At 55.0% G+C, this 27,911-nt stretch overlaps 7 protein-coding genes across 7 annotated transcripts; 4 read left to right on the top strand and 3 right to left on the bottom strand.

Annotated features, from left to right (window-relative positions):
• Window positions 1-987: 987 nt before the first annotated feature.
• On the top strand, window positions 988-1,675 carry GMORB2_1710 (uncharacterized protein; the record flags this gene model as incomplete). Its single annotated transcript, XM_035463691.1, has 2 exons — window positions 988-1,188; window positions 1,343-1,675. The coding sequence occupies 2 exons, from the start codon at window positions 988-990 to the stop codon at window positions 1,673-1,675; spliced, it is 534 nt and encodes a 177-aa protein (XP_035320522.1).
• A 376-nt stretch (window positions 1,676-2,051) lies between these two features.
• Window positions 2,052-3,594, bottom strand: GMORB2_1709 (26S proteasome regulatory subunit T2; the record flags this gene model as incomplete). Its single annotated transcript, XM_035463690.1, has 3 exons — window positions 2,052-2,558; window positions 2,636-3,445; window positions 3,553-3,594. 3 exons carry the CDS (start codon window positions 3,592-3,594, stop codon window positions 2,052-2,054), a joined length of 1,359 nt encoding a protein of 452 aa, XP_035320521.1.
• A 720-nt stretch (window positions 3,595-4,314) lies between these two features.
• GMORB2_1708 (diacylglycerol diphosphate phosphatase / phosphatidate phosphatase) lies at window positions 4,315-5,433 on the bottom strand (the record flags this gene model as incomplete). The annotated part of the gene is given in 3 exon segments (XM_035463689.1): window positions 4,315-4,332; window positions 4,338-5,267; window positions 5,323-5,433. Coding segments are annotated over 3 exon segments (1,059 nt in total).
• Window positions 5,434-6,164: 731 nt separating this feature from the next.
• On the bottom strand, window positions 6,165-7,763 carry GMORB2_1707 (X8 domain; the record flags this gene model as incomplete). The annotated part of the gene is made up of 1 exon (XM_035463688.1): window positions 6,165-7,763. One exon carries the CDS (start codon window positions 7,761-7,763, stop codon window positions 6,165-6,167), a length of 1,599 nt encoding a protein of 532 aa, XP_035320519.1.
• Window positions 7,764-12,027: 4,264 nt separating this feature from the next.
• On the top strand, window positions 12,028-14,087 carry GMORB2_1706 (ATP-binding cassette, subfamily F, member 2; the record flags this gene model as incomplete). The annotated part of the gene is made up of 2 exons (XM_035463687.1): window positions 12,028-12,594; window positions 12,705-14,087. 2 exons carry the CDS (start codon window positions 12,028-12,030, stop codon window positions 14,085-14,087), a joined length of 1,950 nt encoding a protein of 649 aa, XP_035320518.1.
• A 2,385-nt stretch (window positions 14,088-16,472) lies between these two features.
• GMORB2_1705 (DNA helicase INO80) lies at window positions 16,473-22,995 on the top strand (the record flags this gene model as incomplete). The annotated part of the gene is made up of 5 exons (XM_035463686.1): window positions 16,473-16,723; window positions 16,747-16,858; window positions 17,399-17,667; window positions 17,970-22,636; window positions 22,808-22,995. Coding segments are annotated over 5 exons (5,487 nt in total), but the record flags the coding sequence as incomplete, so codon positions are not given.
• A 2,823-nt stretch (window positions 22,996-25,818) lies between these two features.
• Window positions 25,819-27,285, top strand: GMORB2_1704 (uncharacterized protein; the record flags this gene model as incomplete). Its single annotated transcript, XM_035463685.1, has 2 exons — window positions 25,819-26,722; window positions 27,278-27,285. The coding sequence occupies 2 exons, from the start codon at window positions 25,819-25,821 to the stop codon at window positions 27,283-27,285; spliced, it is 912 nt and encodes a 303-aa protein (XP_035320516.1).
• Between the last annotated feature and the right edge of the window lie 626 nt (window positions 27,286-27,911).

The raw sequence follows: 27,911 nt of genomic DNA, 5'->3' as shown, positions 1-27,911 counted from the left end.
ACTGGAGAAAAGGGCCATGACCCGAGGGAGATGGACCTGAAACACGTGGTGACTCTCCTATTCAGTAGATGGGATAAATGAGTAGGACGACCCCCAATACAACTTGTTCACCTCGGTTACCACCCAGAGCACCAGCCGTGGCTCGGTGAACGAGCATGCCACACGGGTATCGAGATGATGGAGGGACATTTGACAGTCATACAGGTGCCCGTACTCGCCGCCCCAACCTTTTCCTCATCGGCCAACCCCAAAGTTGGTGGCCTGCTCAGAACGTTACATTGACAACGGAATAGCTCAACGTCGTTGATCCATGTGCATCCTGGGCATGCTGCGCTGCTGCGCTTACCCTGTAGCGATACTTTGAAACTGCCCGATGTCCTTCAGTGCATCTTATGCTTGTATGATTGCTTGGCAAGATGATCCCAAGTACAGTAAGTCGGGTTTATTAGATGAGAAACAATATGCATCTCCTGCCATGTGCAACGCCAAGTCGGTATCAGACCGTAGACGCGGTGATGGGTAATGCAGACAGAATATCCGTCACCGTCTGAAACGAGAGGAAGACAGAGATGAGAAGAAGAAGAGGAGGAGAAAGAAAGAAGAAAAGAAAGCATTTACCACAGTCAGTAAAGCTAGGGATGTACGAGTCACCGGAATTCCAGTCCAATTGACCTGACACGCAGCATAGAAAGATGGATGATCTATCAGCTACGTCAGCGCTCTCAGCTCCAAAGCTTCAAAGGGCACGGGAGGAGGTGAGATCCCCACATTCAGATCAACTTACGTATTTTGTCCGTGGATTATATCATGATTTATATGGGACTGGACTTGGGCGTCAATACAACCACCATGCACACACACCATCCATCGCCATCATCATCATAATCACCATCATCACCATCCCTCTTTGCTCTCCGAATTCTTCATCACATCTAGAAGAATACCAAGGAGAGAATAAAGTAAAAAAACGATCGAAACTTTGCCAAAATGTCTTCCAAACCAGCCTTCTCAACCGACTCCACCACCACCACCACCGCTCCAACCAGCATCAACGCCAATGTAACCGACAAGGCCAACGCAGCCATATCGTACGCCCAACGCTCCTTTGACAGGGTCGTCCCCCCTCCCTCTCGTGAGAGGGCATACTCTACCGCATCGACGTATGCATCCGAACGACCAATCTTTTTCGTACGTCTACTCATTCTTCTTAACTCTCTCCCTCCCTCCCTCCCTCTCTCTCTCTCTAACCCTCTCCCCCCCCCCCCCCAATCATCCATCTCCCTTTTCACAAGGAGGAGGAATCACCAGTAGATTGAACTGAACTGAACTGACAAAAAAACAGACCCTCATCGTCACTCTACTGGTAGTCTCGTCATTCTTCACCATCGCCTTTGCCGTCTTCGCCTTGTCAATCTTGTCCCTCGCCCTGGGCGCTGCCTTGCTCTTCTCCCTCTTCTGGATGGGCGTGGCCCTGGCCTTCATAGTCCCCGTCCTGCTGGCCGCGCTGCTCGCCTCCGTCATTGTCTGGGCCTGGCTTGTCGGCGGCTTCCTCGTCGCCAGGTGGCTGTATATTCGTGTGCCGCTTGTCGCTGGTGCCGCCACCGGTCGCATCAGCGGCAACTCTGGCACGACCGATGGTCAGCCTGCTCCCAAGTTCACCGGGGGCTCATTCTAAACATCTCCCTTCCTCTCTCTCCCTTCCTCTCTCTCCCTTCCTCTCCCCCCCGCCCTCTCTCTCCCTTTTTCTACTTTTTTTATCTGTTTGATGCACTACGTAAATGAGTCGGTGAGTAATGGGCAATATAGGAGATGTGGTGATGGCTGGAAAATGAGGGGCCATCGCTTGGTGCTTTCCGTTTCTTCTGATAATGATGCGCTCATCTTGCTCTCCGTCTTTTCCATACGTCTTCATAATGCACTGGTAGTAATAGTAGTACTTGATCAATTACACATCACAGAACCTCTTAGAGTCGAGTACCGTACATCTTGTATAAAAAAACACACACAGATGCCTCATCTATTGTAAGCTGGCAAGACCAACCATACTAACATTACAGATACAGACCCTCAGGCTCACCCTCCTGCTTGGTCTTGAGCACGCGCTCGCGAGCCGACCGGAAGTCGGTCATCTGGACGCGCATCCTGCGCTCTCTCAGGGCCATCATGCCCGCCTCGGAGCAGATGGCCTTGATGTCAGCACCCGACAGGTCGTCCTTTTGCGCAATGAATTCTTCCAGGTCTACATCTTCGCTGAGGTTCATCTTGGACGTGTGCAGCGTAAAGATCTTGCGCTTCGTGTTCTGGTCCGGGTTCTCAAACAGGATCTTGCGGTCGATACGGCCGGGGCGGATCAGGGCAGGGTCCAGCGTGTCGATCTTGTTGGTGGCCATGATGACCTTGACGTCGCCGCGGTCGTCAAAGCCGTCTAGCTGGTTAAGGAGCTCCAGCATGGTCCGCTGCACCTCGCGCTCGCCTCCCGATGTCGAGTCGTATCGCTTCGTACCGATGGCGTCGATCTCGTCGATGAATACGATGGACGGGGCATTTTCACCAGCAACCTGAGATCTGTGTCAAGAGCTGACATCACGAGGGAAAAGACCGGAGAGAGAGGGTAGGAGAGAGAGGAGAAACATACTGTAAACAACTGTCGCACCAGCCTGGGTCCATCACCCAGGTATTTTTGTATGAGCTCACTGCCGACGATGCGCAGGAAGGTCGCCGAAGTCTGATTGGCAACGGCCTTTGCAAGCAGCGTTTTGCCCGTTCCGGGGGCACCGTAGAGGATGACACCCTTGGGGGGCTTGATACCCATCTCCTCGTACATTTCCGGGTGGAGGAGGGGCAGCTCGACCGACTCCCTGACCTCCTGGATCTGCTGTTCGAGACCGCCAATGTCGGCGTACGACTCGGTAGGGGCCTTGTCAAGTTTCATGACGCTGACAATGGGATCGGCGTCGTCGGTCAACACGCCGACGATGCTGACGCTCTTGTGGTGCAGGAGCACGCTCGCGCCGGGCTCGAGCAGGTCCTTGTCGACGAAACTCATGATGCCAACGTAGTACTCCGGCCCCGTAGTGCTGCTGACGATGGCATGGTCGTCGTCAATGAGCTCTTCGAGCGTGCCCACGCCCATGGGGCTGCCGCGCATATCGTCGACCCGGCCACGCTCGTCGGCCAGGCGGTCGTCGTCGGCGGCGTCGGCCCCCTGTGTAGACCCTTCCTTCACGGCCTTGGCCTTGCGCAGCCGCTCCTGGTTCTCCACGTACTCCTCCTCCAGCAGGAGGTGGTCGTGGATCCGCTGCATGCGCAGCAGACGGAGCTTGCACCGTCCCGTCGGGTACACGGCCGGCAGCTTCTGGGCCGCGCTAGACCCGGCTACCTTCTTCTTCTTGCGGCCGATACGCGTCGTCGGGCGTGGAGGCGGCTCGTACTTTGGCTTATCCTTCTACATGAGTTTTTGACATGTCAGCATTTCTTTCTCCCCCCTCCCCCCCCTTCAATGACGTCGACAAGATGTAAAGGAGATTAAAAAAAAAGCAGGAGTAGACGAACCTTCTTGTCCTTCTCGTCCCTTCCATCCTGTCCACCACCCATGCCAGACTGGCCTTGACCCTGTAAAACGATGGATTGTCAGCAAAGACGACCCTAGCTTCAAACCGAGCACGCAACCAGGGCAAGCTGCGTGGGAACTCCTATCTCACCATCTTGGCAACTCAAGCTCCTCTAGAGCTCGGGATGATCTGTCTTGTCTCTGCTTAGGAACCTGTCCGAGCCAAGGAGGGGGGGGGGATATTGTGTGTGGTGCTCGGCTTGATAGAGGTGGTTGTGTGGGTTGAATGGCAACAAGAGTCGTTGATGTGGTGCATGCATCATCTCTGTCTACGTAGCGGGTCCGCCATTAGGCGCCAGGGAGACACGACAGCTCTCAAGTCACGTGATTCAATATTGCTGAGTCATGTGTTCGAAGTCTTTCGACAGTTTGCCCGAAGCAAAGATCATGTCTTTTTCCACTTCTTCCATATTGTTTGTATCTTTATCTTTTAAACAGTCGAACTCTTTGCGGGAATTCTAGCTGGATATTGAGTTGGATTTTTTGTGAAGATCTCTTTGTACGCTGTTCCGGGGATGCAAATGAGCCACCAATTCCATGAAGCCCGTGATAACACAGGACCCTTGGGTTGAGTACAACGGCGATTAAAGACAAATGATTCTTCCAATCCGATACTCATTATGAATATGAAGAAGGGCTCTCGAGTTTTGGTAATCGAATAAAGATACACCTCTTATATACTAGCAGGATACCTACCATCTCGATCATATCCCCTTCTCCCTCTGACAAGGAATGAAGTAGCACCATCCCCCTGCTGGCCCAGCGAGCCACCAAGATTGCTAGAGCTAAAGTTCCCACCGACGCCGACAACGCGGCCATCTGTGACCCAAGTCCTGTCGTCGCCCCATCCAACTTTGCCCGTGAGCGTGCGCCCCGAATAGTCGACATCTGCATCTGCGTTGTATATGAAGGCCTCCCGAGCACGCAGACACAGGTGATTGTACCTCGAATCCCACAAGGCAGCATGGGTAGCCCTGTACGCGGCGAGGGCCATGACGACCCCAATGATGGAGCCGACGACGATGTCGTACCAGTGATGTGCGGCGTCGACAGACAAGAGGCAGGCATTGAGAAACGCGATGAACAGGGGCATCATTACGGCCAGGAGTTTCCACAGGGCAGGACGGTAGTCGGCCCACACCTTGAGGCGCGCGTTGAGCCAGAGGTGCAGGAAGCCGTAGCCCGCGAAGCCTGCGGCGCTGTGACCGCTGGGAAACGAGGTCATGGCGTTGCGGAGAAGCCTGGGATCAGACTGCGTGCACACATCGACCGTGTACATGATGCGGTTGAACCCCACGCCGTTGAGGCCATCACCCGCCGCGGAGCTTATGCTTGACACATCCGGCCTGCATACGTCGAGAAAGTATGGTCTCAGCCCGCCCACGAGAATCTTGGTTACCACCTGGAAGAAGGTCGCCAGCAGGACGGCCCACAGCGTGCCCATAATGGCCGCATCGGCATCCCACACCGACCGCATCCGCACCTGTGCCGCCGAGTATACTGTCAACGGGATGCCTAGTGCTAGGAAACCCGCTAGCCATGAGGGAAGTAGCCATCCTCGTTCAGGGTACGCCATATCAGGGTACACGACGTCGCCGGACGCGGTGTCGAACGTGATGGGGAACGTTCGCTTTGTCGGAATAGGTGCCCTGTCAAGCTGTGATCGTTAGCCGGTGGCACTTCAAGGTGGCAAAAAGGAGGATTCGACATACGCCGAAACTTGCTGCGCCGATGACTGCCATCCATATCACGTCCGCCCAGTGGTTGATCGCCCATTGTCGAATAAAGGCGCATGCAGCCCTGATGATGGGTGATTTGGTCATCGTGTTTGTGACTGCCGGTCTCGGGAGCGGGGGCGGCGCTCTCTAAGGCGTCGACCGACCCATAGCTTTTTCTCTCAGAGGATATCGGTATGTATACGGGCGTTTTCCCGTGATGTCCCAGCTGGTACGGATATTCACGATGGTGATAGCATTTGTGTTTGTGTTCTGTCTGGATGTGCCTTCCTCCCACATCAATGATTTGACGTCATGGCTGAAACTAACAGCCCAGTCTGGAAATGGCAACTAGAGATCAGCAATGCCTCTACCGATAGCAGCCGTCTCTTTCTAGATAATAATAAAATTATAATAATAATAATAAATACATAAAAAATACATGCACTGATAATAGCACTTGGCGGTACAGATCAGGGGGTGAAGCATGAGAATAACATGGGAAGATACTCTGCGTTTCAACAAGGCCCTCTAGATCTTACTAGTCCGTATACCATTTGAGCAGATTCATTGGAAAAGGGGAGGAATAGAAGAGACCAGAGGCACTCTAATTCCTCTCCTACAACTCGGACCAAACAGTGCCAAGTTGGAGAAAAGAGACAAACAGAGCAGCATGAAATACAGCGGCCAGGATGTACAAGAGACCAAAAATCAAACAAGTGCCATTCCGGAGATATATTTGTTTTTATCTGACAAGAATATACAACAAGAAACAAAAAAAAAAAAGACAACACGGGGCTACCCGTGAAAAGGGGATTCAACAGGGGCACTCAAATCTTTTACAGGGCAATCATGGCAGCACCAGCACTGATGGCAAGAGCCATGTAGGCGGCGACGGAGAAGGCACCAGCCATGGTGGCGGCAGAGTCAGCGTCGTCAGCGTCAGTGTCGTCAGTGTCGACATCGTCGTCGGTGTCGTCATCGGTGGAGGCGTCGACGGCGCTGGTAGCGGTGGCGACCTTCTCGTTGTGGGCGGTGGCGGAGGCGAGAGCCTTGTCACAAGTGCTGGCGGCGTTGGCGGTCTTGGTGGTGGCGACGCCGTCAAAGTCGCAGGCGTCGGAGGCGCCATTCTGGGAGTCGTAGTACATGCCGAGGAGGATGGAGAGCTGCTGGCTGGGGTTGCACATGGAGTAGGCACCGTAGACACCGGTGGTGCCGTTGGCGTTGATGGCGTGGCACAGATCGGTGTTGCCGCAGATGTAGGCAAAGACGTCACCAAACTCCTCCTCGTCAGTGCCCTTGGCGACACCGCACTCGGAGGCGGCGACGGCGCACTCGCAGAGCTCGGAGTCGGGGGTCGGGGGGAGGACCGAGTTGGCCTTCCAGTACTTGGAGATGGCGGGGCAGGTCTCGCGCTTGTGGGCGCCATCGTACTCGTCCTCGGTGACGCCCTTGGGGTCGGCGGCGGCGTGGGCCTTCTTGAGGGCGTCAAAGTCCTTCATCTTGGTGACCTTGTCGTTCTTTACCTCAACGACACCGTAGTCATTGTCCTCCTGAAAGTACATGTAGACGAGGCCGCCGCTGAAGACGCCGGTCATCTCGTCGGAGAAGAGGGCGCCGGTCTCCTGGAACTTGCGGTTCGCGGCACCACCGGGGTTGTTGCAGCCGTACTCGGCAAAGAAGACGGGCACGTTGTAGTCCTTGTAGAAGTCGACCCAGTCAGAGTAGCCGGACTTCTCCATGGTGGACTCGCCGCACCACGAGTAGATGTTGTAGCCCCAGAAGTCGGTGGCCTCGTCATCATCGCCGCAGTTGAAGTAGGTGGCGATGTCGTCACGGATGTCCGGGTGGTCGTTGGTGGCGTAGCCGACACCTAGGTTGTAGTCCTTGTCATCGATGTACTGCTTGGTGTCGCGGAGGGCGGCCTTGACAAAGGCCGAGGCCTCGGTGTTGTTGTTGGCGTCCGATACCTCGTTTCCGGCGAAGAAGCCGATGATGTTGTCATACTGGGCGAGCTCGTCGACGACAGCCTTGTAGCGGTCAAAGTGCTCGACGGTCCACTTGGGGTCGTCGCGCAGGATGGACAGCTCGGGCTGCGACAAGTCGGAGATGATGTAGATGCCGGCGTCCTCGAGGAGCTTCATGCACTCAGTGTGATCGGCCGTGGGGTCGATGGCGTAGGTGCGGATGGTGTTGATGCCGAGCTCTTGGAGGAGGGGCACGTCACGCTTGCAGTTGTCGGCATCGGCGAGGGGGTCAATGTAGCCCTTGGAGTCGCCGGTGGAGTCGCTTATGGCGGCCGTGTCCTGCTGGTAGGCGATACCCTTGATGAAGAACTGGGTGCCGTTCTCGTAGAAGAACTTCTGACCCGTGATGTGGATGGCAGGGAGGGCCGCCGCCGTGCCCGCCAGGGCGAGCGTTGCGAGCTTGCTGAGCATGATCACGATGGGGTTTTTTTTTTCAGATGGGTGTGTTGTTTTCCGAGAAAGAACGGCGATTTATGCCAAGAAGAAGTTCAGAAAAAAAAATAAGAGGAAGAAGAGCAGTGAAATGAATAGGTTGATAAGGAGTCAACCAGTCTCGGGACTACCAATAAGCCAGGTAGAGGGCAGGATGTTTGTTTTGAAGAAGCCTTGAGGCGAAAGTAGGAAGAAAGAGATATTGAACGAGAGAAGAAGGAAGGAAAGAAGAACAAGAACCGTCCGAAGAGGATAGGCTCCAAAGCAGTATAGAAATCAACCTGTTAAGAATATGACTAGAGAAATTCAGGAGAGAAAGAGAGGAAAGAAGGGGAGGGAGAAAGCGAGAGAGGCCGAGAGAGAGATATTACGGGGATCACGGTGAGGGACATGGACATAATCAACAGGGGGATGTGGGACTGAGACTAATATTGCATAGTAATCTGTACAGGTACGAGTATCACTCGGCACTCTTGCAACATGGGACCCTTTTTTTGTTCGCATTATACGAGAAGGATAATATTAATACCCAGCCAAGGACCGAGGCTGCTCATACCTCCGCCCCCGGTCTACGGAGTACACAGACAGATACAAGTAACGTCAATTGGCAATCCTGTCCATGGACGGGCACCAATATTCCATTATTGTCTGGAACCAGCTCTCTACTCGTACTCTTACAAGGTAGTGGGAAAGGAACATGAATACATGTAATCTGTACAGATCTGTACAGGCAGTCTAGCTGCTCCTCGTACTCTAAATATGGAACTGATTCTTGTTCTCCCAAGCGCCGCCCCCCCTCTCTCTGCCCCTTGGACTTGGCGCGTCCAAGTACGGGAGCTGCATGTACGAGTGTGTACGGGGTCAACAGCACAAGGAATTAGAGTATTCGCGATACTCGTGCTCGTATGTATTGTACGAGTACAGACGTCTCCACCCCCCTTCAGACAGAGAAGCCAAAGCAGAGCTGGGTCCGTCGGAAACGAGGCGCAGCAAATGCCTTCAAATAAAGCACGAAAATTCGTCCAACGAGACCACCAGGCCGTCTCACTAAAGGGGAGGGGGGGGCCTCGAGACTCAAGCCAAGCACCTCCTAAATACAGCCTCACAGTAAGCTACGTACTATTGACACTGGACATGTTACGTGGGCCCAGATCCTGGGGACAGGGGTTCACTAACAATATCTGGTGCTGTCTTGAGCCAATTCGCGATAGTAACGGTCCACCGTTGATCAGGGGTCTTAGTCTGTTTTCAAGCATAATGCCAAGTCTTTTTAGGCTTGGCACTGTGTTGAAAATGTGGTACGAGGAAATGGGACCAATCTCTAGTTGCAAATGGGGGGTGATGGCCCTGGTCTTAGCCGTCTCTGTCCCGTATTATGTATTACTCAATCTCCTGCCCCTTCTTCTTCCCCTGTTTCTTTTTCCTCCTCTTCCTCTTCTTGCACGCGGCCTCACGATGTTCGCCGGACCTCTATTCCTGCCGTTATTAGTATTGTCATTGCTAGCCGTTATGCTCCTGCTCGATATATCAATACGTGTACGAGTACAGATAACCTACCCGTAAAGCCTATCGGATGATGAGTCAGCAGATATCTCTTCCGGCACTTACACGCCACTTTGACATGTATCTCTACTCCTACATAATAACATGTGGTATGATAATATTACCACGTCCTTATTACTTAATCAGTACATATACGACGTAATTTTATTACTGGTGTTACTCCGTACTCCGTATAACCGTATAATCCTCCCATTTGCAAGACTACGAGTATTATACTCCGTATTATTATTACCCCCCCCCCCCCCCCTTCCCGTCCCACCCACCTTGGTTTGCATTTTCGTTTTTTTTTATTCTGCTTCACCCCCGAAATCAACGGACTCGTGCTGAGTACAAACAGATTATAATACCATGCCTTTTTTTTGGTGGCTGCGATCCAGATGTGCGCTTCCAATCATGAGACGAAGCTACACACATGTGTACACTCCATCAACCCCGCATTCTCCGAGTAGTACCAGTATGATCTAGACCCAAGACACTTGACTGCATCTCCGTGAGAATATGAGGGCCAAGACTGTGATGGAGGCGTCTCTGACAAAGTACTCTCTAGGTACATGTCCCGCCTGGACCGCGACGTCGTGCAACCTACAGCCTCCGAGGACGCGACCCTGCTATCTTGCTCCTCTGACGTTGATCATGATGTCATAAGATTTCCTGCTTTTCCCACCTTCAACCTCTCCCGTAAGCTAGACCACGGAGGCCACCCGGACAGCCTACACGTCTTCCGCCATCGCCCGGCTCGTCATGATGTCGAGCGCGTGGTCTCTGCCGTCTACAAGGTTGTCACTGGAGACTGGCAGCATGATAACCAGCCCCAGCCCCTCAGCTGTTTCTCCCCTATCCCGACTTCTGCAAAAGCACTGGGCCATCGGGCATGTCGAGGGCGTGGGACTTGATAAGCCTCTGATGGAGTTTCAGGCAGTGCTCGGTTGATGGCTTGGGGAAGAAAGAGTCCTTGGCCAGGCTGCTTCTCACAATACGCAGCTACCAGAGGCATATCGACTAGCCCTTGCTGGGGAGGGGGGGCTGGGGTCGTTAGAGGTAGGGGCTGACACAGTGGCACGGCTCTCATGGTCTCGGCGTGATGCTAGACAATGTGGTTGGTGTTACTTGGCTTGGGAACAGCCAGCACATGACGTGGTGCCGGAAGGCTGCTGTGTTCTTGCGGATGGACAGGTGGCTCGGCAGATGTGACTGCCATACAGGCCATCTGGTTGTATGCGGATCCTTCATCCCTACTTTCATCATCACGTCTATCTGCATCGCCATGGACTCTAATTGGCGATATCTTGCAGCTGCGCAATCTACCACGAGCGTATTCACCCCTGCATGGTGACCGACGATCAGTGCCTGCGCCTCCACCGGGTAATGAGGATATCTCGTATAAGTGCCCGGCGCTACGCCATAGAGTGCTTGGGAGGAGGATAGGGGTTGAGTACGGAAGATCATATGTTATGTTTTCGGGGGGGGGAGAGAAGGTGGAATCATTGTATGTTGGCCAGCGCATGAGTCTTAGGATTGACAAGCAATGCCATGATGAGAACGCAACAGATGAGGGTACTTTTAAGTGCTCGTTCATCACCAGCTTTGCCTGTCCTCTATTGTACTGCCATAAGGCCAAGATTGAGCTGGAATCGGCCGCAGTCCAGGAGGAAGGGGGAAAAGAGAGAGAGAGAGAGAAATACACGGGACATGTCGAGATCTATCCAGGGTGAGATAAACTCAGTCACTACTCGTATTTCTTTGAGAAGTTCCATCGAATGGACGGCACGCACAACGCCGACACCTACCCTGCTGTTTTGCCGACTTTTATTGATGTCAAGGAATTTGGTGTGTTCTAGTGAGTATAACATGGCTGTGACTGCACGTCTTTGAGATGATTGCGAGTTGGCAGTATGGAAATGGAAATAGGATCGAAATGTTCTCTCGAGTGCTAGTAGTGTACACTTGCATGATGGGACGTGTAGATATATTCATCGCAATTTACAATCGCATTTGAGTATATCAACATGGCACGGATTGAAAGTCCATCACGGAGACACCAGTATTACAGTGCGTCGAAGACAGTTCGCAGTGATAATAGCACAGTATGCCGAATATTACTAACAGCGATATAAAATTTTCAAAGTTTTCCCATTCTGTTGGCTGACAAGTTGATGCCTTGGACATGATTGATGCCTTAATTTAATGCTGACCATCTACGTTGTATCAGTAGAAAGTCCCCACCAGGACGCCACTCTGACCTGCCTTGCCTCCATGCTTTCGTGTGCCTTGATGAGCCCGTGAAGTGGCCTGTAAAGTGCCTGTAAGGTGCCTGTAAATGTAAAAGCCGTGAAGTCAGACAGTAACGCACTATTACTTTGATATCAACCCCACTAAAAAACGAAAAAAAATCACCCCGCCTCCGTCACTTTTTGGTGAGTCGTCGAGAGACGTCTGTCACAAGTAGTATTTTCAGGCTCTTCAAACCCCTCCAACCCCTCCGCTCCTACAAAAAAAAAAACCCTCCCTCTCCATATCTGGACAAAAGTGCCGTCGCTCTTCATTGCGCTGGTGGCTTCATTGAGAGAGATTTCAAATAGAAGAAATCTTCATTTTGTCCTCTTCCCTCCCCCCGGCCCCCCCCCTCTACTCTGCTTGACTTAAGACCACCCTGCTCACCCCCACCAACAAACCATCCAACATGGCTCCCTCTGCATCCAAGGAGAAGCGTCTCGCTAAGAAAGCCGCCGACGGAAAGGGCAAGGCCGCCAAGGGAAAGGCTGCTAAGAACGCCGAAGCCGTCGACGGCGATGCTCCCGCCACCTCGGGCGAGAAGCAGGACGAGGTGGATAAGCTTGCCGCGCAGGTAGACCAATACGGCATCTCGGACCGTGTCACCACCGGTGTCCTGGCCTCAGTTCCCTCGAGCAAGGACGTCAAGATCAACAGTGTCAGCCTGGTGTTCCATGGCCGCGTCCTCATCACCGACTCGGTCCTGGAGCTGTCCTACGGCCGTCGCTACGGTCTGCTGGGAGAGAATGGCTGCGGAAAGAGTACCCTCCTCAAGGCTATTGCTGCCCGCGAGTTCCCCATCCCGAATCACCTCGACATCTACCTGCTCAACGAGGGTGCCCCCCCTTCAGACCTAGGTGCTCTCGAATGGGTTGTCAAGGAGGCCGAGAACGAGATGGAACGTCTTGACAAGATGGCCGAGAAGCTGCTCGAGGAGGAGGGTCCCGAGAGCCCTGTCCTGATTGATCTCTACGACGTGAGTATACCCTCGGGTGGTTGATGGAGCTATACTCTTCTCCCCATCCCCCCTCTCCGTTTCCTCTCTCGACTGTTGTCACAAGTACTAACGCTACCACTTCTCTTCAGCACATGGACAAGCTTGACCCCTCGACCTTTGCCACCCGTGCCTCGCTCATTCTGACGGGTCTGGGTTTCAACAAGAAGACTCTCCACAAGAAAACTAAGGACATGTCTGGTGGCTGGAGGATGCGTGTGGCCCTCGGGAAGGCCCTGTTCGTCAAGCCTTCACTGCTTCTGCTGGACGACCCCACTGCCCACTTGGATCTCGAGGCTTGCGTGTGGCTGGAGGAGTATCTCAAGAAGTGGGAGCGCACGCTGGTGCTCATCTCGCACTCGATGGACTTCCTCAACGGCGTCTGCAACAACATGATCGATATGCGCAACAAGGCGCTGCAGTACTACGGTGGTAACTACGACTCGTACCACAAGGTGCGCTCCGACAACGAGGTCAACCAGACCAAGGCGTACAACAAACAGCAGGAGGAGATTCAGCACATCAAGAAGTTCATCGCCAGCGCCGGTACCTATGCCAACCTGGTCAAGCAGGCCAAGTCCCGCCAGAAGATCCTCGACAAGATGGAGGCCGACGGCTTCATCCAGCCCGTCACGGCCGACAGGGTCTTCACCTTCCGCTTCGCCGATGTCGACAAGCTGCCGCCGCCCGTCCTGTCGTTTGACAACGTCACCTTCTCATACTCTGGCGACCCGGCCGACGACCTGTACCGCAACCTGGACCTCGGTTTTGACATGGACTCGCGTACGGCCCTGGTTGGCCCCAACGGTGTCGGAAAGTCGACGCTGCTCCGCCTGATGACGGGCAAGCTCTCGCCCACGGGCGGAACCGTCACGCGCCACACGCACCTGAAGCTCGGCATGTACTCTCAGCACAGCGCCGAGCAGCTGGACCTGACCAAGTCGTCGCTCGACTTTGTGCGCGACAAGTACAAGGATAAGTCTCAGGATTACCAGTACTGGCGACAGCAGCTGGGCCGCTACGGTCTCACGGGTGAAGCCCAGACGGCGCTCATGGGCACCCTGTCCGAGGGTCAGAAGAGCCGTATCGTCTTTGCCCTGCTGGCCATTGACTCGCCCAACATGATTCTTCTCGACGAGCCTACCAACGGCCTCGACATTCCCACCATTGACAGCCTGGCTGATGCCATCAATGCATTCACGGGTGGTGTCATTGTCGTGTCTCACGATTTCCGGTACGTTCCCTCTCCGCTCATCCCTCTTCTCTCCCTCTCCCTCTTACTCTCTTTACTCTCCTCGATTTCACTATACACGTTGTTCATCTTACACGATGCTGACGAGACAAACAGACTCCTCGACAAGATTGCCAAGCAGATCCTGGTGTGCGAGAACAAGACGATCCAGCAGTGGGACGGTAGCATCGGACAGTACAAGGACTACCTGCGCAAGAAGATGATATCGGCCGGAGCTGTCTGAGTGTGAGGCAGGAAAGCGTTGATGAGATTACGAAAATGAGAGATTGTTATAAGAAGAGAACAGACCTGAAAGAAAGGGGCATGTTTTACTTTATAGAACGGGATATACTGATGATGCGCGTTCTGGGTTCATTTTTTATCTTGTGGTACGGGCACGGTTATGGATGGGGGTACCTCAAGCTGCTCCAACAGACAGATGTGTCCCTCCTCTGCTGCCAATAGAGGCGCATGCTTGCAGGCTAAAACAGGGAAAAAGAGGTCAAGCACACGGAGACGTTGGAGAGACAGGGAGATTGGACCTCGCCTTTTGTTCTTGTTGGTTCCTCTCTCTGTACGAGGATAGAAGACCATTTATAGACTGTGTCTACGGGCCATCATGGATTGGTTTGCCATGTCAAGAACTTTTTCCGCCTACTTATCTCTTGTTGTGGGGTGTGTACAGATTACTCCGTACAAGTATTATTACTAGGTACTATTGTGTGTAAACGTCCGAACTAAAAAGGCTGGGACAAGGCTGAAGGTCAAGTATTTTTTTTTCTCTTCTTTTTTTCCTTTTTTTATTTTTTGCGGTTCCACGTGACATGGTGGCCCTGGCCTCACGGATTAGTCATGACATCGATTCGGGGGAAAGTGGGTATCAGGGGCTGATTGGTTCCATGCGTGGGATTGAATGTGGCGCGGCGTCGATGCGGCGTCTCCGGGGATGTCAGATGATGAATGGATCTTGGGGACTGGGTAGATGAAAGTTGTTGCCCGATACGAGTTGCTGAGCATTGACGGGGAGTGGTAATAACGGTGCAGTCTGCATGCAGAGCGATGATGGTTGGTGCGTGGGCAGAGGTAAGTACCGAGGGGATCGCTAGAGGAGTGTGCGTGAATGGCTGAAGACTGCGAGTCGGAAAAGGTTCTCTGACTTTCCATCGGGCGGGCGAGCGGTCATGACAGTTGGGAAAAGGGAGGGGAGGGGGAGGATGCGAGAGACAGAGACAGAGTGATGGAAAAGTTGGGTCGCTATTGATGTAGTAGTATGAATATCTGCATATCGCTGTTTCTGATGGGTGTAGACAGATTATTGTTGGATCATAATGAATGATGATGGTTCTGATGAGTTGCGACTGGTGGCTGGTGAGCCTCCCTGCAACGGGATTGACGCCATCGACGGATTTTACGTCAGCCGTAGTGTAGACGGTGGAGTGTGAGTAGGACTTGAGTGGGTGGTAGCATTAGCTGAGTCAACTTGAGCGTAAGGACTGCTTACTATTACGAGCAGTATCAATACCTGCCAGGCCATTCTATGCATACCGGTTTTTTTTTTTTTTTGTATCTCATATTTCTGATGATGGTGATAATCTCTCTGTCTCGAATACGGTACGAGTAGCAAGTGCGGCAGTGGCTCAATGCCCAAGGGCCAGTGGGTGCAGCTGCCAGCATGGTTCGCCCCATTTATTAGATGATGACCCCAGAGCCCCCCCGGTGATGCCAGATGATCCCCACTCTCGGACTTGGAGAAGCTAGGAGAGGAACAGACCATCAGATGGAGAGGAGTGAAGACTCGGGGTGGTGGGAGTGGGAGGCAAGTGATGAGAGGTGTTGAACAGAGAGATGAGTTCATGATTGAGGAGAAGAAAAAAAGAAAGAAGAGAGAGACTGTTACCTCTGATGCAACCCCCCCTCCCCCTGCTCTGCCCATCTGATAGTTCTCGTACCGGTAAATCCTCCTCCACCTTGGCTTCTTTCGCGGTGCTGATTCGTAATACCTTGTCGATGGTACCCTTTTTTCTCACTCTGCACTCTATTGCGCGCCCGCGAAGTAGATTGCTCCTAGCACGATACTCAGTCATGCTCAGTAGAGATACTACTACTACTACTACTCCTATTACTGCGACAATTATAACTTGCCATGATACAGATGCTACGCCGTAACAACTTATAGCTCTACTTCCGACACTCGATAATATACTCCTTGTAATCCCCCCCTCTTCGGTAATAATACGAACCAATAATTATCGTCCTGCTCGACAATAACAACAACAACGAGGTCACCACCACTCATTCTCCCACCACCACGCATAAGGGTCCCCGTCACCACCACCACCACCACCACCAACGCCCCCCCCCGAAAAAAAAAACCACAATTGGCACCCCCTTTGGCTTCTCTTCCCTCTCTTCCCTCTCTCTCCCTCTCTCCATCTCTCTACTCTCTTTCCACCATCTTCCCTCCTCCTACCCCCACCATCTCGTCAACACGAAACCATCCCGCCGAATCGCAAAACCAGCATCACCTGCGACACACCCTCAACCTCCAACACGCGCGACATGCAGTCTCACCAGGCCTCGCCGACAGGCGGCGGCACCGGTCCTCCTCCTCTCCCACCACTTTCTAGATCTTCAGTTTTGTCCTCGACTTCTCCTCCTCCTCCGACCGCGGTATCGAGCCAACAACAACAGCAGCAGCAGCAACAACACCATCATCATCATCACCATCATCATCACGCTGGTGGTGGCGTTGGCCAGCAGTCGTCGCCGTCGCCGTCGCCTCTGCATTCTCTACCCTCTTACTACAATCCTGCCCTGCGCCCTTCACCCGGCCCTGCGCAGGGATCCGACACACATCAACGCCACCATCATCACGACGTCGTTGGTGTCCCTGTCGCCAGCAGATCTACTCCGTCTAGGAGCTTCTACGATCCTACTACCGACTCGACTACGACCCCTGCCGACCGACGTGGTGGTGAGGAATCATCGTGGCAGACTGCGACCACGGCACCGAATGTGAGTTTTTTATATCTTCCATTTATACCGAAAAAAAAACATCATTCGTCTTTTTCCCTCTCTGTTACCATTATTGTCTTCTTCTTCTTCCTCTCATTTTGACTCCTCTTCATCTCTGTATCTGTCCTGCATCCACTTGTTTGACTTGCCACTGGATCCGCTACCAAAATATTCGCTTTTGGACTACTCCCGTACAACGAATCCCCCCCCCGAAACACGACACCTTTTTTTCCCTCTCTCTCTTTCCCGCCCTGCCCATCGTCGAACCTGCGACCCGCCTTTGTTCCTAATTTCCATTCTTCCCTAAACTCTCATCACTCTTTCCTTCCAACTCTCACACTCCTTTTTTTCCTTCTTCATCATCAAAGTCATCACCATCGCCATCTCCCTCCCCCCCCCCAAAAAAAAAACAACCAAAAACGCGTTTCCATCAACGCGTACCCCATTTTTTTTTCCCTCTCTCAATCTCTCTCTTCTTCTCTTCTCTCCCTTTGTCCACAACAACTCTCTTGTCATCTGACAGGCAACTAACACACTCAGCAACCGGCTCGCGATCCTTACGCCTACAATCAATCCGCCGACAATCATCATCACCATCACCAGCAGCAGCAGACCTACTACAACGGTGCTGGTGCAAGGACCGGTGACTACACGTCTCCAAGGGCATACGGAAGCAATCAGCCTCCCGCTGCTGCTCCTCGCAGCCCCCTGTCGCATCCGCACCAGCATTCACTTCCTCCTACCTCTTCTGTTGGTTCTGTCAGTCCGATTAGTCGACACCCGCAACGCGCTTCGTCTCCCGGAACGAGGTATGCTGCTGCGACGAACTTGACTCCCATGTCAAACGGATCCTCATCCATCATGGCGCCCTTGAAGTCCGACCGAGCCGCGGCTCCTGCTACCGTAAGTCGTCACCACCTTATTACTGTCCATCCGTTTCTATTCCCTATTCTCTATTCATGCTACGTCCTCTGCATTGGCTCTGCTCCGAACCTTCCCTTTCAGCCATCATCCCTTTCCTATTTCTTCGTCGTCCCACCCCTCCCCTGTCATCCTTGTGCTCGTTGCTTTATCGGACAGCATCAAGCTGATTGAAACCCAAGACTCCTAGCCGCTCTGCGGACCCAATGTCCTTCTCCAACATCCTCTCCAGCGCCGAACCTGCCCCGAAGCCCCGCGAGAGAACTCCGGTTCCTGAGCTGCGAGCCCCCGAGCCCGATGGCGAGGCGCGGTTCAAGGTCAAGGTCGAAGCTGAGCCAGAGCCAGAGCCAGGGCCAGAGCCAGAGCCAGAGTTGCAGCAGATGGCAGACAAGGAGATGCTCGACCGCGACGACGAGACGGAGCCTGAACCCTCGGCGCCCTCGCGCGCTAGCAGCGTACCCAAGAAGAAGGCTGCCCCCCGAAAGTCCACAAAGGGTCGTGCTTCGGATATCAGGGAACAGGCCACCTCCAAGAGTGCTCGGAGATCCTCCATCAAGAGAGAGTCGCCCACCCCGCGGCCCTCGGCCAAGCGCCAGGCCAACGGCCAGGCCAAGAATGACAAGGCCGACAAGGCTGATAGGTCGTGGTCGAGCGACATGGAGAAGAAGATCCAGAAATCAGAAATCATCATCGACAAGGACACCGCCAATCTCGACGCCGACGAGTTCGACGAGCGGGATTTCAAGGAGCGCGCCGCCAAGCGCCGCAGGCTCATGATCGATTTCGACCGCGACCAGAACCGCCTGCGCCGCCAGGACTACACCGCCGCTGCCGGCAAGAAGCTGGCCTTGCAAGCCGAGCTCGGCAAGCGCCGCTACGACGATGTCTTCTACGACGATGCCCTCAACGAGGTCCGCGAGCAGGAGCTTCACGCCGAGAAGGAGCGCAAGAAGGATATGCAGCGCAAGCGCCGCCGCGAAAAGTCCATGGCTGTCACCCTCGAGCAGAAGGAGGCCGCCCTCGCCCGCGCCGATGCCGCCGAGGACGAGGCCGAGCGCCAGAAGCACCTGCGCGATGCCGAGCGCGCCAACAAGAAGGCCCAGCAGACCAAGCACATCCTGCAGAAGGGCATCAAGGGCCCCGCCAGGCACGTCGAGATCAACCTCGAGGGCGGCACGATGTCCACCTTCCTTGCCTCCGACATGGAGAATGGCGGCAGCGCCACCGGCAACGCCGCCGGCACCCCCACCTCGAAATCAAAGTCCAAGTCCAAGGCCGGCTCACGACCCAAGAAATCCAAGGAGCAGAAGCAGGCCGAGAAGGAGTCCGCCATGGCCGCTCAGGCCGCCATCGATGCCGGACAGGAGCTTCCGGCAAAGGACGAGGGCAAGGTCCGCCTCAAGATCACCAACAAGGCCAAGAAGTCCAAGGACAAGACCAAGGGCAAGGACAAGGACAAGGACAAGGACAAGGAGGATGTCAAGGACAAGGATGGCGCCGACATCGACATTGACGTCGACGTCGACGCCGACGCTGATCCTGCCGATGCCGACGCCGACAAGGAAAATGGCACCAGCGGCGGCACTGGCGGCGGCGGCGGCGGCGGCAAGAAGAAGAAGAAAGAGCTCAAGGAGTCTAAGGAGTCTAAGGAGAAGGTTGACGACGTGCCCGACCTGGAGAAGAAATTCATCTCCAAGGGCTACAACCAAATCTACGACCAGATTCTGCGCGACGTCGCCCGCAAGGACGTCAACAAGACGTTCAAGCTGGCCTCGGACTCGTGCGCTACGAAATCCTCCAACCTGAAGAAGACGGCCGTGCTCGCCTCCAAGGAGGCCAAGAGATGGCAGCTCCGAACCAACAAGGGCACCAAGGACCTGCAGGCCCGCGCCAAGCGCGTCATGCGCGACATGATGACCTTCTGGAAGCGTAACGAGCGTGAGGAGCGAGATCTGCGCAAGGCCGCCGAGAAGCAGGAGATCGAGAACGCCAGGAAGGAGGAGGCCGACCGCGAGGCCGCCCGCCAGAAGAGGAAGCTCAACTTCCTCATCTCCCAGACCGAACTGTACTCTCATTTTATAGGGAAGAAGATCAAGACGGACGAGGTTGAGCGGAGCACCGACAACCCCGAGATCGCCCCGACCGCCGACACCAACCACAGCGAGAGGATCGACGTCCCCGAGCCCACGGGCCTTCTGGGCAGCAAGGTCACCGACTTTGAGAACCTCACCTTTGAGGAGGGGGACGAGGACAAGCTGCAGGCGGCCGCCATGGCCAACGCTCAGAACGCCATCGCCGAGGCCCAGCAGAAGGCCCGCGACTTCAACAACCAGGGCCTGGACATGGACGAGGAGGGCGAGATGAACTTCCAGAACCCCACGGGCCTGGGCGACGTCGAGATCGAGCAGCCCAAGCTCATCAACTGCCAGCTCAAGGAGTACCAGCTCAAGGGTCTCAACTGGCTGGTCAACCTGTACGAGCAGGGTATCAACGGTATCCTGGCCGACGAGATGGGTCTCGGAAAGACGGTGCAGTCCATCTCGGTCATGGCGTACCTGGCCGAGAAGCACGACATCTGGGGTCCCTTTCTCGTCGTCGCTCCCGCGTCGACCCTGCACAACTGGCAGCAGGAGATCGCCAAGTTCGTGCCCGAGTTCAAGATCCTGCCGTACTGGGGCGGCGCGGGCGACCGCAAGATCCTGCGCAAGTTCTGGGACCGCAAGCACGGGACGTACCGCAAGGACGCCGCCTTCCACGTCTGCGTCACCTCGTACCAGCTGGTGGTGTCGGACGTGGCCTACTTCCAGAAGATGAAGTGGCAGTACATGATCCTCGACGAGGCCCAGGCCATCAAGTCGTCGTCCAGCTCGCGCTGGAAGAGCCTGCTGGGCTTCCACTGCCGTAACCGCCTGCTGCTGACGGGCACGCCCATCCAGAACAACATGCAGGAGCTGTGGGCGCTGCTGCACTTCATCATGCCGTCGCTGTTCGACTCGCACGACGAGTTTAGCGAGTGGTTCTCCAAGGACATCGAGTCGCATGCGCAGTCCAACACGAAGCTCAACGAGGACCAGCTCAAGCGTCTGCACATGATCCTCAAGCCCTTCATGCTGCGCCGCGTCAAGAAGCACGTCCAGAAGGAGCTGGGCGACAAGATCGAGGAGGACATCTTCTGCGACCTGACCTACCGCCAGAGGGCCTACTACGGCAACCTGCGCAACCAGATCAACATCCTCGACCTGGTCGAGAAGGCCACCATGGGCGACGACCAGGACTCGGGCACGCTCATGAACCTCGTCATGCAGTTCCGCAAGGTGTGCAACCATCCGGACCTGTTCGAGCGCGCGTCGGTCACGTCGCCCTTCTCGTTTGGCTACTTTGCCGAGACGGCATCGTTTGTCCGGGAGGGCAGCAACGTCGCCGTCAGCTACTCGTCCCGCAACCTCATCGAGTACAGCCTGCCGTCCATGCTGGGGTCCGGCAGCGGAGGCCGTCTCGACAGGCCGGGCTACGACAACGTCCGGGCTGGCTGGCGCAGCAAGGCGCTCGACCACATGATGAACGTCTTCTCGCCCGAACATGTGCGCGAGAGCTGCGAGGAGGAGCAGGGCGGCTTCTCCTGGCTGCGCTTCGCCGACGTCAGCCCCGGGGACGTGTACAAGGCTACGCACAGCAGCATCTTCACCCGGGCAGCCGACGAGCTGCAGAAGCCTGACCGTCTCGCGCATATGGGTATCGTCTACGACGACAGCGACGGGAACGAGACGGGCTTCACCCCCGCCCACGCCCTCTTCAGCATCCGCGACCGGCAGAGGCTCCGGGCGCGCGCCGAGGTGACCCGACAAGGCATCCTGAGCAGCCTGATAAACGTCGCAGCCGACACGTACTCTGACTCGGGTCTCGGGCGGCTGGAACCGGCCGGCCGGCCGCGGGCGTCGGCACCGCCCATCGAGGTGTCATGCGCGGGCCGGGCCTCTGTGATCGAGCGCGAGAACGTGCTCTTCAACGTTCCCATGCGGAAGTCGCTGTACGGCCCGACGCAGCTGGAGGAGGTGTCGCTGGTGCGCAACAGGATACCGCTGTCGCAGTACCCGCCCGTCAAGATGCTGCCGAAGCCGGATCACGAGAGGAAGCGGTTCACCAACATTGCGGTGCCGTCGATGCAGCGCTTCGTGACGGACAGCGGCAAGCTGGCCAAGCTGGACGAGCTGCTGTTCCGTCTCAAGGCCGGGGGCCACCGCGTGCTGCTGTACTTCCAGATGACCAAGATGATCGACATGATGGAGGAGTACCTGACGTACCGCAACTTCAAGTACTGCCGGCTGGACGGATCGACCAAGCTCGAAGACCGCCGCGACACGGTGCACGACTTCCAGACGCGGCCGGAGATCTTCATCTTCCTCCTGTCGACGCGCGCCGGCGGCCTGGGCATCAACCTCACGTCGGCCGACACGGTCATCTTCTACGACTCGGACTGGAACCCGACCATCGACTCTCAGGCCATGGACCGCGCCCACCGACTGGGCCAGACCCGCCAGGTCACCGTCTACCGCCTCATCACGAAGGGCACCATAGAGGAGCGCATCCGCAAGCGTGCCCTGCAGAAGGAGGAGGTCCAGCGCGTCGTCATCCAGGGCGGCGGCGCCAGCGTTGACTTCTCCGGCCGTCGCGCCCCCGAAAACAGGAACCGCGACATCGCCATGTGGCTCGCGGACGACGAGCAGGCCGAGATGATTGAGAAGCGCGAGAAGGAACTCCTCGAGTCGGGAGAGCTCGACAAGCAGACCAAGCGCAAGGGTGGTGCCCGCAAGAAGAAGGCCGAGGCCTCGTCTAGCCTCGAGGACTTGTATCATGAGGGTACGTCTCTCACCCTTCAACCCCCCCCCCCCCSAACTCTCATCTTTCCCGTGTTTGCACTCTTCAGCCTTCCCCTTCGGGGGGCTCCTGTCGGGGGTTCCTGTCGGGGGTCTCTCGTGGGGCTACGCCGGTACGCCGCCGTCGAGGATCAGATTGCTAACACATCTGCAGGAGAGGGCCACTTTGACGACGGCAGCAAGATCAGCCAGAGCGGTGCGGCCACGCCGGCCGACAGCGAAAAGGGCAGGAAGCCGGGTTCCGGTGGTGCCCCCTCTGGTGCTGCGGGAAGAAAGAGTACCGCCAAGAGGGCGAAGACGGCGAAGCAGAGACTGGCCCTTGCTGATGGGACGATGGAATGATTCGTCCGCCTCTCGTGAGGTTTTTTTTCTTTTCTTTTCCCTCCTGGGGCCCTGCTGGGAACCCTCCTCGCTACGGTCGCATGCCTTTCCTTCTTCTTCTTCTCTCCTCTTCGTGTCTCTCTGTTGAACTGTTGGGTGTGTATAAAAAAACCCGGAGGCATGTATGTTTACTTGTCATCTTTTCATATTTCTGCTCCTCTTCCTACGCGTCTCTCTTAGAACACATTATTCGATATTTTTTTTATCAGCAGATGCCTGGTGGCTTTACAGGTGGAACTCTGCTCTCTCTCTTTCCTCCCGCTTTTTTCCTGCTCTTCTTTTTTTTTCTCGTCTCGGACCCGAGGGACAGAATGGGATGGATTTCTTCTAAATTTTTTTTTTTGATTTGTTTTCTTATCCTCTGCGAATGAGTGTTTTCTTTTTTCTTCTGCCACGGATTGTTCTATTTTCTGAAAACAAAATTTCTTCTTCGTCTTGACAATGACGATGGAAGATGAAGGTTAAAACATGGAGATGGATGTTGGAACTTGGGAAACAGACAAAAAAAAAAGAAGAATAAAGAGGGAGAGGAGAGAGTTGGCAGAGACAAAGAATAAACTTGGCGGGTGATCTGGTTGTATTACTAGGAATGAATAGATGGTCTCTTATCAACGCAAGAAGTGCCCCCCCCTCCCCCCCCTTTCTGCCTTCTCGCATTGAAAGGAGCGAAGCAAGTACAAGAGCGGAGTGTCAGCTGGGAGGATCTCCGGCTGGGTCCTTGGAGTGATCCGGTCAAGGAGAGAGAGTGAGCAGTAGACGGAGGAAGCGGGCCCGAAGAGAAGGAGCTTCCCACCCGACGGAGGTATCCGGAGAGAATCTGATGAGGGGAAAGGAAGATGAAAAATGAAAAATGATGACGATGATGGTAAAGGGAAGGAGTCGAGCGTAGCGGAGAAGAGAGAGACCCCGGCAAAGTGTTGAGAGTGCAGGTACAAGCGAGTCTCAGCACAGTGCCGAGAGCGTCTAGTAGGGCGCTAGGATAGAGGAGTTGAGCGTCAGTGTAAGTGCGAGCTGAGGCTGGGCGAGAGGAGTCCCCCCCCCCGGCCGCCTAGTAAGGGTACCCCGGAGGGAATCTGGTAGAGTTGACAGAAGGAGAGGGGAAGGGGAAAAAAGAAGGTAGCGGATGTAGCAAGAAGAGGTGCGGCTAGTAGGGGACCCTGGATAGATCTAGCAGAGTTGACAGAGAGTAGGGGATAGGTGAGAAGAGTCCCACCTGGTAGGGGGGGGGGACCCCGGATGGATCTAATAAAGCTGACAGAAATAAGGGTAAGAGGAGGAAGCGGGCGCAGCGAGGGGAGGAGAGCTCCGGAGAGGAAGCGCAGGAGAGCCGAGAACAGGTCTAGGCGAGTGGGAGAGGGAGAGAGAGGGCAGCGGCGAGAGCGCTCAGCAGGCCGCCCGGATGGGGGGATGGGTCGAAACGGAGGTGTCCGAGTGCACTTGCGAGGATAAGGACGGGTGCGAGCGGAGTGATCAGAGAGGCCCCCCTTGGCAGAGGCCTCCGGAGGAAGAGTGTAGAGGGTGTGAGCGGGTGTGAGCAGGATCACCCGAGGGAATATTTTGGGATAGATGAGGAGTCTTGAGCGTACACGCGCAGGAATGAGTGCGAGCGGAGCGAGAAGAGCTCTCTGTCCCTCTCCCTCCCCGGGGAGGGGGGTTTAGGGTTAGGGTTAGCAGGGGCCTCCGGAGGAAAAGTCCGAGAGTATGGGATGAGGGAGGGTTCGTGTGTGAGTGGGTGAGTAGGAGGGTATGAGGGACGAGGGACGAGAGATGAGGGTGTGCATGTGTCAGTATGATGGATGTGGAGGAAACGTGGCATAGGGGATGTCGAAGCATATCGGGGGATCATCGACTGATGGACAGTGTCTGGAAGAGGAGGGGGACATCACGGGGCTGTATGAGGCGTGGAGCAAGTAGCTCTGGGGTGTCTTGGTCCTCCACACGGATGCGAGATCAGACGGGAGAGAGTATGTCTGGTGCGGGAGCGACGGGAAAGTAAGCTGAGAAGATGGGAGCAGCAGATGGATGGATTGTAGTATGCTGGTATACATGTGTTTATATGTGTATATATGTGTATGCATGTGTATATGTATGTATATATATATATATATATAAAGGGGTAAAATGTTGGATGATATCTCTATGGAATATACAAACCTTCAAGGAAGGGATCACATCAAGAAGGAGGAGGAACGTGCGAGAACAGGGACGAGAACAAGGGAACTCGGGTCATTCGACAGCACAAGGCGCAACAAACACCGTACTATGCACGTCGCAATGAAGGAAAGGGTTAGGAGGAGGGAAAAGCCACGGGGGCAAAGGTAAACTCTGCCGAAGCGCCACGACAGCCTCATGCCGATGATTCCAGGACCTTCTGAGGTAGAAGGGATAAACTTTCTGGAGCACGGGGCAAGAGAAGGATGATGACGGAACCGTGCATGCCCTCCGTCGCCCTGGATGCTGACATTGCATCGTCCATCGTTGCTTCCTACTTGATCATTTCATCGTTACTGAACACCTGAACATACATCTTGCTCTAGTAAACAACACACACACACACACACATATATATATATATATAATATATACACGCAGAGAGAGAGAGAGAGAGAGAGAGAGTTCGACACTGTACGCTCTATTTCATCTGGCAGATGCTCGTCTGACATACTCATCACTACAAATCGTTCTCAGACACCCAACTTTACGCTGTCGACGGCCATAAGACAACAACGACAACAGCGACAACAACAAGACATCTACTCTCCGTCGTCGCCGTACTGCGCCATCATGAGACCCAGCCAGGGAGGGCAGTCCGGCACGACGACCCAGCCGTTCGGCCAGGCGTCCAGCTACGCGGCCGGACGCTCGCGGGTGGCATCGCCGGTCGATACCGGGGGCTGGGGACGCGCAGGAGCCGCCCTCGACGCGGGACAGCTCGGCGAGGACTGGACGCGCAGGCTGCCCAGACCGTCGGACCGGGAGTACTGCACGCAGGCCTGCCTCCGGGGCCTCTGCGACGGATCCGACATGGACCCTCTCTGTCCCAACTGGGGCGCGCACCGGCGGCCGCCCGACGGGAGCGGGCCGGAGCGGACGCGCCACCCGCTGAGCCGCGCGGCGCTGGCCGGCGAGGCGGTGCGGCAGCTGGAGGCGGTGACGAGCCCGTACGTGTCCGAGCGGTCGCGGGCCGCCAAGGTCGGCCCCTGGCAGCACCTCGGCGCCCGCAGCGTGGTGACCAAGCTGGAGCTTGACGGCTACGGCTACACCATGGTGGCCAAGGTCGTGTACGAGGAGAAGGCCGGTGTCCTGGAGAGGGAGGAGGCCGTCTACGCCGGGCTCGGCCTCGTCGGACGGACACGGGGTGTCGTGGTGCCCGTCAGCCTCGGCTGCGCCACGCTGACCAGACGCTTCCCCCTCGACCCCTACCGACAGCGGCAGCCGGTCAGAGGCCCTGCCCTGAGGCACATGATGCTCATGTCGTACGCTGGGCCGCCACTCGCCGGCGACCCCGTCTCGTTGCCGGATCCGGCGGAAGTCGACGTCGAGGTGGAGAGGCAGCGCACCATGGCCGAGCTCGACGCCCTCGGCCTCGTCAAGCACGGCGAGCGCAGCCTGTCGACCTTTACGTGGTGCCAGGAGTCGAGGCGCGTCATGGAGCTCGACTTCGAGATGGCCTACCTCATCCCCCACCGTACGCGGTGCACGGCACACCCGGGCTCCCCCCATCCCTCCGAGGATCGAGACTGGTTGCCCATCTCTCTCGACTGAGCATGCCTTCCTTCTTCTCCTGTCTTTTGTCTTTTTTTCTTCTGTCCTCTTCTTCTGTCTTCTGTTTTCTGTCTCCTGTCTTCTGTCTTCTGTCTCCTGTCTTCTGTCTTCTTCTTCTGTCTTCTTCTTCTGTCTTCTGGTCCCCCCCCCCCCCCTTGGATGGGGATAGATACGCGGCCGCTTCTCTCGAGCCATTCACACCCATGAATCCTGATAGCCTTGGCTCCCATCTCCCTCCCTCTCTCTCTCTATTCCAATTTCCCGCTTAGCTGTACCTTCTCAGCACTCGTCCCACCGTTTCTATTCTCTTTTTTTCTTTGCTGTCACACACCTCCCATGCCCATGCTTCTCTCTCCCTGGAGAGTCGGATATCGCTACATTGATCGAGCAGGCGGCGCAGCAAGCTTTGTTTTGTCATTCATGCATCTCACTCTTAATAAACCATGGTTCGGAGAATGGGGCCACGCGAACCATTCAGGGATGTAGCTTTTATTATTATTGTTGTAAAAAAAAAAAGACAATAAATTAATCTTTAATTTTACTCTAATAGTTTGCCCTGTTTTTTAGTTTGCCCTGTTATCATGCAAGTCTACTCTCAATAACATCTCATTACTGTAGGAGATGGTGAAGAGAAATTTCCCCGGTGCCAGGGTGAGTCGAATACTTGTCCGTGCGTAGCGTGGGTTGCTATCGACGACGGATTTCGGGGGCAAACATGGAGTATCATCGATATCTGGTAGTCTTTCTTCATTGTACGTATCCTACAGGTTGCCTATATCACGACCCCGGTGTGCACGGCATAGCGACAGGGTCACCGGTCTTGATGGTTACGTATCATACGTTGCATGACTGCTATACAAGACTGTATTATAGATATATATATATATATATTTACATATAGATATATATATATATATATACATATACGACCCTCGCTCGTGTGCATGGCACGGCGACAGAGCAAACCGTCACAGAATACGGAGTAATCTTGTGTATAGATGTGCAGAAAGAGGAGGAGAGAAGACATGACGCGATCTTGCCACTGTACAGAATCTTGACGAGATCGATTTATTTGATCGAGGGCAATAAGCAATGAAATATCCTGTCAAGTC

This window comes from Geosmithia morbida (genome assembly GCF_012550715.1).
Source record: "Geosmithia morbida isolate 1262 chromosome Unknown scaffold_10, whole genome shotgun sequence".
Classification (NCBI taxonomy): domain Eukaryota; kingdom Fungi; phylum Ascomycota; class Sordariomycetes; order Hypocreales; family Bionectriaceae; genus Geosmithia; species Geosmithia morbida.
Note: the sequence above shows the minus strand (reverse complement) of the source record. Positions and strands in the feature narration are given on the sequence as shown.